We start from the raw sequence: 10,852 nt of genomic DNA, 5'->3' as shown, positions 1-10,852 counted from the left end.
GTGCTTTCCACGCGCAGGCTTGTTGCTCTCATCTGCGAATATACGGTGCCCCGTTGCCGCTTTCCATTGCTGCTGCTCACTTCTCCACGTCGCCGCTCCGATGGGCAACCACAAAAGCCCTTGCTATCTCTTTCGTCACGCAAATCGTATTCTATTAAAATGTCAAAGTGAAAGGAACCATTGGACGCAGCTCAGGGAACAGCATTCAACATGAGAGATAAAGTGGGCCCTATCATCGCCTCGATTTCCTGCAAGCGTGTGTGGTATTCGGCATGTGCAACCTTCTTCTCTTCTTCAGACCCGGGCATCTGCTCGCCACCCGCGATCGTCTCCGCCGTAATCCGCCCGGTGCTATGAAGCTTGTCATGTCTGAGCCACGTGCCCATGTGTGCCACCCAGCTCCACCCCTTGGTGAGCGTGACATCGACGAGCGTCGGGCAGCATGCGGCCCAGCGCCGGAGATGGGTGATCTCTAGAGCTGCAAATTGAATCTCCGCAAAGTGGTCTCCGTTTGAATTCGAATCTGGACTGCGCCGGCTCGTCGGTAGCTGCAGTATTTTCAAGTAGGTCAGTTTTGCAAGGAAGACATTGATGGACGCCAGAAAGGCCTGCGACTGTTTAGCTATCTCCGCTCAGGCTTGCGGAAAGGGCAGTAAATTACCTCGTACGCGTCTACATCACCACGATCGACAGTATTACCAGCAAGTAGAGTGAGCATGGTAACAAATGGCGCATAGGCAACGACTGCGGCAAATGGCGCACTAGCAGTGTCCCATCCGTCACGGACAAAAAAGGCGCATGATGTGAGGGCCGCGGTGTTGATTACGCGCAAAACATCTCTCGCTCCATCGGGGCCAGAGAAGCAAGTAAGGACGAGACGCTCGATGGAGGAATGCAGCAGCCAGCGTTCAGCTAGTTCCGATGGCCCAGCGAAGCTCGTGAGGTGGGGTAACGTGACTGGTGGTATCGTCGCTGACTCGGAGTCCCAGTCTTTAGTACTAGTATCGGCATTTGCAAACAAAGCCTGTGCTGCGATAGACTCGGAAATGGTGAGCACCTGGAGTGTTGCCTGATGACATTGGAGGAATTCCAGGGTCACGTCTGGGTAGTATGGAATGGTGCAAGATCGGAGACGAGGGAACCTGATAGAGAAAACAAGTACACACGTCTTGATGTGTCCCGGGCCGTGAGATTGGGCGCCACGGATAAACAAGGTCTCCACCCATTCAGCGTTCCTCAACGCATTCCAGATGAGCAAAGTCAGCTCGTCAGCGCCAAAGGAGTCGTGTTTTCCGAGCGCTTCTATATCCAATTTGATACTGTTTACAGTTAGTATTATACTTGAAAGCACTGGCAGCGCAGAAGCTTAAGATGAACGACTGACATGTCGAGGCGCCGCACAGATCTTATGCACCGAGGTGCTTCAGCGAGTGTCTTTATGAGGGAAATCGTCCGTGCAGCGTTGGAGCTCTCAATGGTGGTGGTGTGGTACAAGGACCGGCGACAGATGGTGGCAAGGCGCTTGTTGACGAGACACAGAGATGCAGTATCGGCTGGCGGGGAAGACCGCGCTATGAGGTCGATAAGCTCGTCTGGCACGTCGTCCATGGTGGTCAGAAGCAAGGAGTGACGGTGGCGTCATACACGCGAATGACGTGGCACGTGCGTGACAGTATGGTCCGTGCGCGCCACGTCAATCACGCGCAGATCTTGCCTTCCTTTCCTCCCTTTCCCCCCGCGCGCTTTGCCAACAATGTCTGCGGCCGTCTCATCCCTCCGCCCAAGCACAAAGCTAGTCCCAACCCGCAAGCGTCCAGCGCCAGCTTAGCCTCGCGCCACACCTCGCCGTCTCGTCTTGTGCCTCACGGTGCGTGGATACCACCACTTTCGCCTACTGTTGCAAGCTGTACTTCTTGGAGAGTCCCGGTTGAGCCGGCAGAGATGGAAACACGAACACGTTGGATGGGGATGATATGAGACTGAGAGAGTTGAGAAGAGTAAATATGTGCGTTTACAATTCCTCGTCGTTGTGTCGTGCGCTGACTGGAGCTTGATAGCTCGTGTATTAATATACCTGGTGAATGAAACATCTCCACTTGCCTATCTCGCCAACCGTGAGCAACCTTGATGACCAGATGCGCCTCGGGTGAATTGACTTGCTCCGATTACAATGGTACATATTCACCTGCAGCCTGCCAGCACTGCTTCTTGTAAGTTGTCACCAACGTGAAATCGGTGCTCTGAGCCTAGCTTCGCGTATACCGCTTCCTCACCCTCTTCCGGATTTGCTATGGACTTCACAGCGTCTGGATTTCCATCTGCTTGAGCTTCGAGTGATTTCCACTTGCGTCGGGACGGAAAACGGGGCCGTATTGCCACAAATCCGAGGTTGCGTGCTAAATAAACAGCTCTCACCCCATCATCCAAGCCTGCCGCTAGCTACAATGCTCAATCCAGGACTATGTACCCACAAGGTACGCAACTTTGCCCTTCTGTAGCACTGTACAACGGCTCATTCTTTCCAGTAAGAACCTCCCTCCGTCCCGCTCCAACCCCCCAAATTTCAAAGGACAACTATCATGATTGACAATCCTCACTTCGCAAGTCCTCTCAAATATTTCCCAAGTCCCACGAATTCTCTTATATATTTCAATTGAGCTACACATTCAACTGCACCTCAAATTCTTGGTAAATGTCCTCTTTGAGCGCTAAGAACTCCGACAGCCGGCGAGCAAATAGCGATGCACCGGCCCGGATCTCCGCCCGTCGATGCAAGCCCGCGGCCGCGACCTCCTCGGCCTGTGCGGCCGTCCTGCGCCGCGTCCAGGTGGACAAGTCTCCCAGCCCCTCGTGATCCATCAGATCCTGATAGCCCTTGGTGATCGCCACCGGCGCCCACAGCTCGCGCGATAGCCGCCACCAGCGCGTGGCCGGCAACGTGCATACACCAAGCCCGGGAGACGCGCTGCCCCACTGTCTTACCCACGCCGCTTCGCAGTCCAACTGCTCGATATACTGTTGCGCCTGCGTGTCTTCAGCGTCGTTGTAACTGGCATATAACGGCTGTGAGAACTCGAGATGGAAGAGGCGCGGCAGTCGCGGGAGTGCGCTGTTGATCGTGGCGATGAAGCGCTACGAGTCACGGAATCAGTGGAGTGCGGGAAATGGAAAACGCTTGCACACACGTCACGAGTCTCCGCCATCCCGCTCCCCGCCCAGTATGCTTCGACGCACAGCATCAGGGAGACCAAGTTTGGCGCGACGCGGGCGATACTCTCCATGAGCGGCATGTCCCAGGATGTCCCCCACGACCAGATCTCCAGCAGGCGCAGCGTGGGCATGGTGATGCGCAGACTGGCAAAAACCGACGAGGCTGGGGCTTCGTTGGCGTGTTGTTTCAGTTGGAGGTGGGTCAGCCGCGGTGCTGCAGGACAGACGACAGCAGCAAGAAGACATGGCGCGGGCCCCTTGAAGATGCGCAGATCTGCAAGATCAAGTGAGGAAGGAAACCCCGGGGCGGATGATATGGCAAGTGTTCGTAGTTGCGGTGCGTGTTTTGCGAGGAAGAGCTGTGTGTCGCGTGTGAATTCACCAAGGGCGAGGGAGCGGAGGTGGGGAAATGCCATGGGCACGAGGAGCGACTCCGCAGTGCCGCATAGCGAACTGATTGATTGGAGGTGCGTCAGGTTCGCCAGGGCATCGCGGAGCAGGCCGTGAAGGACGAGCATCACGTTGCGCTCATCGCTGCCCCCGGGCATCCTGAAATGGACTTAATGCAAGCTATAGAGTGCAAACAACACACGTACCCCCAGAAGTCACAGTGACGGAATGCCACGCGGCGTACCAAGGAAGCGTAGTGACGATTGTGGACCAGGGTCTCGAGTATCCGGGACCGGGATGCCTTACAGGCATCAATCGCGATTGTGCGGTAGAGAATCGGGGCCCCGATATCGTGGCACCGGCGGCTCGTCTTGATGAGGGCAAGGGTAGAGCCGTGTCTCGTGAGAGCGTTGTCGTCATGACTGTCGGTGTCCTCTGCGATGAGGTGGAGAATTTCGGGCGGCAAACGCTCGAAGGTGGAGTGGGAGGCGGACATGGATTAGTTGCTTCCCCCTGGCACGGGCAGCGGCTTGCCTTTATACGGTGCGTGTCCACGGTTGGACCGCCGCGTGGGATAGGATGGCCCGCGCGCTTTGAATGGCGCTTGGTCCGCGGAGGGGCAGGCGCAGATGTCGATCGCCCGGTGTCGGAGACGCAGCAGGAAGGCCCAGGCCCCAAGCTAAACGACTTGCTGCGGGGAGTTGGCGGTTTCTAGTAGGTGTGTGTGGTGCACCGCGACCGCGGAAGGTAAATGAGCAGCGAGCAGTCATAGGGAGGAAGAGAGTTAAAACACACCTTGGCTATCGATCACGAAGCTCCATCCCGCCAGTTCGGACGCTTCAGATCGCCCACCCTACACATAGACCCGATCGTGCGTTAGCGGAGTCATGCGACGCCGGGTCTGTCTAGAGAGACAAGATCGCGCGCCAATTCACGCGTGAAGGGGCTTGAGCACCGAATTGCTTGGGCCTGCAGGCTGTAGACAACGCGTTGAGCCAGAGTTCCACGTTTATGACATTGCCTAGTGTGTACTGATAGTCCGACGCCGGAGAATGGCGGAGCCGAGCGCGAGTACCCGCCGCCAGTCGAGGTCGTGGCGCAGAAGAAGGATTGACATCAATCGGTCACACGGTGACGTCGATCCGGATGCCGATCAGCGGTCTCACGCTCCTTGACTCCGCTCCACGACGACGCCGAACGCAGCACACGCATTCTGCGCGGTACTTCACAAATGCTCAAGCAAGTGGGCATGAGTCTTAGGTGAGCCGATGGCCTTGCCTTTATCCACGAGCCAGACTGATTCGCTAGAAGATTGTGCGGATTAAAAAATTGGCCAGAACCAGCTGTCAACAGCGAAGAACAAGCCGCGCGCGCTTGGCGCGGGTCGCGGTGCCCATGGAGGCAAGATGGTATGTTGATTCAAGTGCGTGGTTCACTTGCCTTGTATTTCCCCGAGGATTTACGGTGTCGACAAGTACCTATTTCATGCATCACTGGAGGGTCTCGACAGCGCGCTGTGCCGCTGACTCGACAAATAATGCTCCCAAGAGCCTGAGGCTCCCACTGAGACCCACTCTTACTTCCGCCACATAATCACGGGCATGCAGTCTCTCCAGAAACTGTTGAAGTAAGCGGGTTGGCGAACCCGAGTCATCGCCGAGAGATGACGTCAGCGGCTGCGCCATCACCGACGCTCGGCGCGTCGGGAATGTTCTCCCACTTTCTATTGACTCAGAATACAGAATATACTAGAATAAAGAGAGTAGTATAAATACTTGGTAGTCCTACTCTAATAAACATCGAATATTTTGTCTAGTTTCTTCAACAGGTTATGGGCCCCGGCACCTCACATTGGCCAAGCACCCCACAGTAGCGACACCACTTATTATCCCCTGCACCACCCTCCTCCGACACACAGCGACCACGCGATGGGACGGCTCCATGGAGCAGCCTTTTGGGGATGTGATCCCTCTACGGCAATGGGCTGGCAGAGCAGCGGGGAAAGAGCGGCGAAGGGAACGACACCGTACCGGACACTCGATCACGGATGGCAGATGGCTCAGCATCGCCAGCACACGGACAGATGAGCATGGTCAGCACAGATCGGTCATCGACACAGCTTCGGGCTCACGGCGCGCCGGAGCGGCATGGACTTGGCTTGGGATGGGTTACCGCCATGGGATCGCCAATGGGCTGGATCAGTTGGTTGGGACCTGGAATGGAATGGAACAGAGTCACGAAAGGGATCGCCACGATGGGCTGGATCACAGTCGGACTCGGAATTGGATGGACTTGAACTGGAACCGGGCCGGAGGCTACCGACACGACATGGGAATGTACTCGCGGACACGGACATGGACACCGAGGGCTTATGGGCCGCGGCAACGGATTTGGTATGGGCACGGCATGGACTCCGGGTTGACGCTGGCGCCGAGGGCGGCCAGGAAGGACCATAGGAACGGCCAAGCAGCAAACGGCACATGGGCAACAGACACTGGGATTTACAGTCAGCATCAGAGACTGCATGGAGAAAGGGGGAGTCTACAACACCACAAGAAAGCCTCTAACCCAGGCGAGGTATTCCACTGCGCACCATGCTTGCGAAAGCACGGCTCGACTCGTGTTCGAGGGGGAGTGTTGAAGTAAGCGGGTTGGCGAACCCGAGTCATCGCCGAGAGATGACGTCAGCGGCTGCGCCATCACCGACGCTCGGCGCGTCGGGAATGTTCTCCCACTTTCTATTGACTCAGAATACAGAATATACTAGAATAAAGAGAGTAGTATAAATACTTGGTAGTCCTACTCTAATAAACATCGAATATTTTGTCTAGTTTCTTCAACAGAAACTACGACACATTTCAAGACTGTAATTGTCCATGAAGGGCTCTCTTTTTCTAACGGCTCTCTGGCACTCCGCGGGGGTGGTGCGCAGAACCAGCTGCTTACTCGTCGGGGACATCGGCGGCTAGCTTGGAGTCAGCTCAAGCCCACCACCAGCCGTTACAGCCGGCGCAATCCACCTGGCCGCAACGCAGGCCAAAGGACATCGAGCGGCAGAGGGCTAGAGTCGTGTCGGCCTTGCTCTGGGGACGATGATTGAGGACGACGAACCTTATAGTCTGGCCGTCGGGCCACCCAGACGAGACGTTTTGTTGCTCCAGCCCAAGCAAAACTGGATGGAGTCGAACAGGTAAGCGGTATTTTCCGAAGCAGTAGAAGGAACGCACCTCACGCCCTATAGCAGCTATCGACAGTCCACCTCCCGCCCGTTACGCGTGTGTGCTGTTGCCTTTACGTCGTCCAGGGTCTGGGTCCGTGGCGTCGAAAGCATCGCCGTCTGAGTCTGACACGAACGAGCGACCAAAGATGGGCGGAGAGGGGAAAGGTGGGCGAAATGAACCAAGTCGGCCTGTGATTGACGTGCGGCGCACGGACCAGCGCGATCTCACGTGTAAGGTGCTCCGTCAAATGCAGAGAGGCAGTTTTGACGCTCTCCGGCGTTCTTCCGGCTTTCATTCCCACACGACTATGCTTCATAGCTTTGCCGCGGCTCCCAGCTCCACTCTTCCTGTTGCAGACCATTCACCGTCATGAACGTTGGTCCGTTTCACCTGATGCCGAGTGCCCCCCTGGCGTTGTAGGTCCATTCCACATCCTCTCAAATTTGCCCTAACTTTTTATTGTGCTCAACAGACTCCGCACTTACCCGCTACTTTCGTACTGTTCGCAAGCTAGGCAACAATTACCCAAATCCCCAGCACCACAACAGCCTTGTCAGCGTCGGAACTCGTAAAAAATAATTAAATTCCTCATTAGATGGGTAGCTAATGACAATAGGACGTTAGTTTAGTTAACAACTATCAATTACCGCGGCAGCGGCCTCAATCCTTCGACTGCACTCCAAAACCAGCCTGTCTCCGGGTTCCGCCACCAACCGGGATACCATGGATTCTGCTCTGTGAATCCCATCGGTACGACTACCGGCCGTGGCGCCAGGCTAGCAAAGAGCTGCCCGTTCTGCGCCGTGACCGGCCCCACGTCTTCTGTGGTCGTCCCACAATACAAGCGGCGGCGAGCTCGGTATGCCGACAGGTTGGCGGTAGAAAGTGGCGGTGTGTTGTACATCTCATTGCTATGTCCTGACGTCATTTATGAGAACACACATAGCAGTAGCAACCAACAGCACCTACGATGCATTATCCTGGTGCTGTTTAGCACGATCGGGATGCGCGGCGGCTTCCCAACCCATATCCACGCATCCGGCACGACCCACGCAATGCTCGGTGCGCCGTCAATCCGACTCCAGTTGCGAGTATCCGCGGGCTAGAATAACATCAGCAGCATCATTTTGGCGGGCGAGAGAGAGCACGTACTGGGCTTGCAATGAGCCGCGCAACCGCAATCGTGCACGCCGCGTAGTCGACATCCACCACTAGGCAAGGCTTTAGCTCCCGTGTCCTCCGTGCATCATATACCTCGCCGACCCTCAACGCCGCACGCTCGACCTCGCGGCTACGCGGGTTACACCAGACTATCACGCCTGGATACAGCTCGCCGACATCTTGCAATGGCGGGAACATCCAGTGTTGGGCTTCGCTGGGGGGAGCTGCATCGTTTTATACAACTGACAATGCCTCACTGGCAGTGTCCTGCCTGCCGCAGCGTACGGGACCGAGCTCGTCGTTATGACTCCGGTTGGGCTGATGTGATCCGAACAAGCGCCGCGATTCAAACTCCGATTACACGCATTCATTGGACAGTGCCACTGATTGCGTGGACGGTTAGACGCGCTGCAGCCTGGTATGTTCAGAGCCATCCAGTCGCCTGCAAATACAACTGAAAAACAGTAAAGTCGAATTCACAGTTGTTGCGCGCATGACATACCAGGATGGCTATGTGCTATCTGCGACATGCGGCGCGGGCCTCACAGTCCAGCTGAGATGTGTAAGCTGCTCAGTCGTGCTAGTGCTGCGCACCGCAGTGCTCCCATCATTTGAGGCCTCTAGGCTGTGTGGCAATGGGAGCAGTGCCATGGCTTGCCCGGTTTACGCGCCTGTGTCGGGTGCGCGCCTCGAGCTCCGTTCCCTATGCAACCACTTTTTCTTCCACGAGGAAGAGCATCAGGCAGTCGGCGGCCCGAGACCCGCGCGGTGCGAGCGAGCACAATAGGGTGCGGTTCCCAGCAGCCGAGGTTGTCGTTTGGGCAAGACATCCGGCGGGGGGTCAATCCCAGAAGTATGTCGCACTGTAGAGGGGTCTGAGTTATCGGAAGAACGACCAAACGACGCTAACGCACCTCGGCATCCACTCCCCACTTGCTAACTGCAAGCTGATAGTCGACAGCCCCGCGAGCACGACGCGCGGCCTAGCCATCGTCGTTGCAATCGTGGATCGTGGCCATACCCGTAGATCTCGAAACCCAAACTCGGCACCTTCGGTGACACTGGCATCCCCAGCGCGTAGTCCAAGATAGCCCGCATTGCTGGCTAGATTCACAACAGCGCCGACGAGTGGGGCAGAAAAGAAGGAACAGTATGCCGAGAGGACAAGCTGCTCGCTGGCCCGCGGCATGGTGCAGCGGTGGAAGTACCGTTTTCAGATAGCTGGGGGCGCGTGCTGAAGAGACAGAGCTGTCCCAGATTTTCAACCGCTTATCGCAACTTGTCAGCTGGTAGACCAGGTTAACGGCACTGGCTCACCTCTTCTCCTCTCAGCCTTGCCCGGCAGCGGCAAACTCCTCCTTCTCCTCCTCCTCCTCCTCAAGTTTGGCTAACGGCACCAGGTCATTGCCGTCGGGCGCAAGAGGGCAAGGCGCGCCGACTAGGACGATCTCGCTAACGTCACGACCAGCATTGGATGCTGTCGACTGTGGACCCAAATGCGCGAGCAGTGGATTCGGAAGCCCGGGCTTCGGCGTGCTGATCTCGCTGGTTGCAACGCCTGCTGCGAGCTGAAGATACGCCTTAGCGCGGAAAAATAGAGCCGGAGAGACAATGACGCCCTCAGGGACGTGTGCGCGGCCGTGCATTACGCATTCCTCCGCTACAAGCCCCGACGGAGGCTGACGATGCAGATAGCGTCACCCGCCGCATCTGAAGACAACCATTAGCTGGTATACGAATGGGCCCAGACAATAGCGCACCTTCCAGTAATTGCCGTCCTCAAGAGAGGAACACGCCCGGATGCCACTGGCATTGACAACATGCGGTGTTGATCGAGGACGAAGAGGCGAGTTCGGCGGCGGCGGAGGGCTTGGGGTTCGCCTCCCAGTGAACCTATAGGCTACAACGTTTTGTTATTAGCCATGAAACTGGGGATAGAACGGCAAACACTCACCCACATACGACACGATCTCTTTCCTGCCGCTGGCACCCTCGCGGCGGCGCCTTTCCCAATCGAGAACCGAGCTTCCCATCCGCAACATCGCGCTCTAACGAGACAAGGAGACCCGGTTGCCGTGGGAAGGTTGTCGAGAAAAGAGCAAGGAGCCGTTGACCAGTGGCCAAATCTGGCGTTAGGGATGCGGCGCCCAAGCAGAGTCGCCGGGCGAGTCGCCGGCGTTTATCCCCAGGAGACACGCAAAGCGCAGAGAAAGAGAGCCACAAGGGTCGCCGGAGAGGTGTCGTCAAGCTATGTACGAGTCTGAGTTATGTTCTGAGTGAGTAGCCGACCACACTGGCAATACTGAGTATAACGGCGCACCTGTGTCTTCCCAGCGCGGTCTTCTGTCAGCCACGACAGCGCCGTTCCAGCCCAGTCCCACCCTCCGTAAGCCCCGCTATCCAGCGCCTCCCTTTAATCCGCTCCGCGCACGCGCGACATGGCGGTAGCGGACAACCCGCGACTGCTTACGTGTCGGCGTGTGACATCAATCTCTGACGTCAGCGGCTTCTTCTCTCCTCTTCCCGTCACCCGCTCGGCGTCGTGCTGGCTCGCCCCGCCCCTGCGCGTGCTCTTAGCATCCAGCGCGGGCTCACTGGCTTAGTCGCATTGGGCTGCTGTGCCCCCAACGTAGGAGGACGGCTAAACGGCGGATGGGTTTGTGAAGCAAGTGGGAAGACCGCGGCCCGAGAGAACACCTTCGACCTGCTCGTTAGCCACCCCCTCGGAGCACTCACTGTTGATCTATTCCCTTCGGCGCCTTTGTCTATGCCGACCTGACCTACTGGCAAAACGCTTGTTTCAAACAGTAGACGCCGGACGGAGGATTATTTGTTGGGCCGGCCCGGCACTACTTCGCCGAATCGCCACA

General features: G+C 56.9%; 1 protein-coding gene across 1 annotated transcript; it reads right to left on the bottom strand.

Moving 5' to 3' along the window:
* Nucleotides 1-2,658: 2,658 nt before the first annotated feature.
* MIND_00904000 (uncharacterized protein) lies at nucleotides 2,659-4,096 on the bottom strand (the record flags this gene model as incomplete). The annotated part of the gene is made up of 3 exons (XM_037365682.1): nucleotides 2,659-3,132; nucleotides 3,186-3,759; nucleotides 3,807-4,096. 3 exons carry the CDS (start codon nucleotides 4,094-4,096, stop codon nucleotides 2,659-2,661), a joined length of 1,338 nt encoding a protein of 445 aa, XP_037218924.1.
* Between the last annotated feature and the right edge of the window lie 6,756 nt (nucleotides 4,097-10,852).

Source organism: Mycena indigotica, assembly GCF_014461135.1.
Source record: "Mycena indigotica strain 171206Taipei chromosome Unknown Mind.scaff0007, whole genome shotgun sequence".
Lineage (NCBI taxonomy): Eukaryota > Fungi > Basidiomycota > Agaricomycetes > Agaricales > Mycenaceae > Mycena > Mycena indigotica.
Note: the sequence above shows the minus strand (reverse complement) of the source record. Positions and strands in the feature narration are given on the sequence as shown.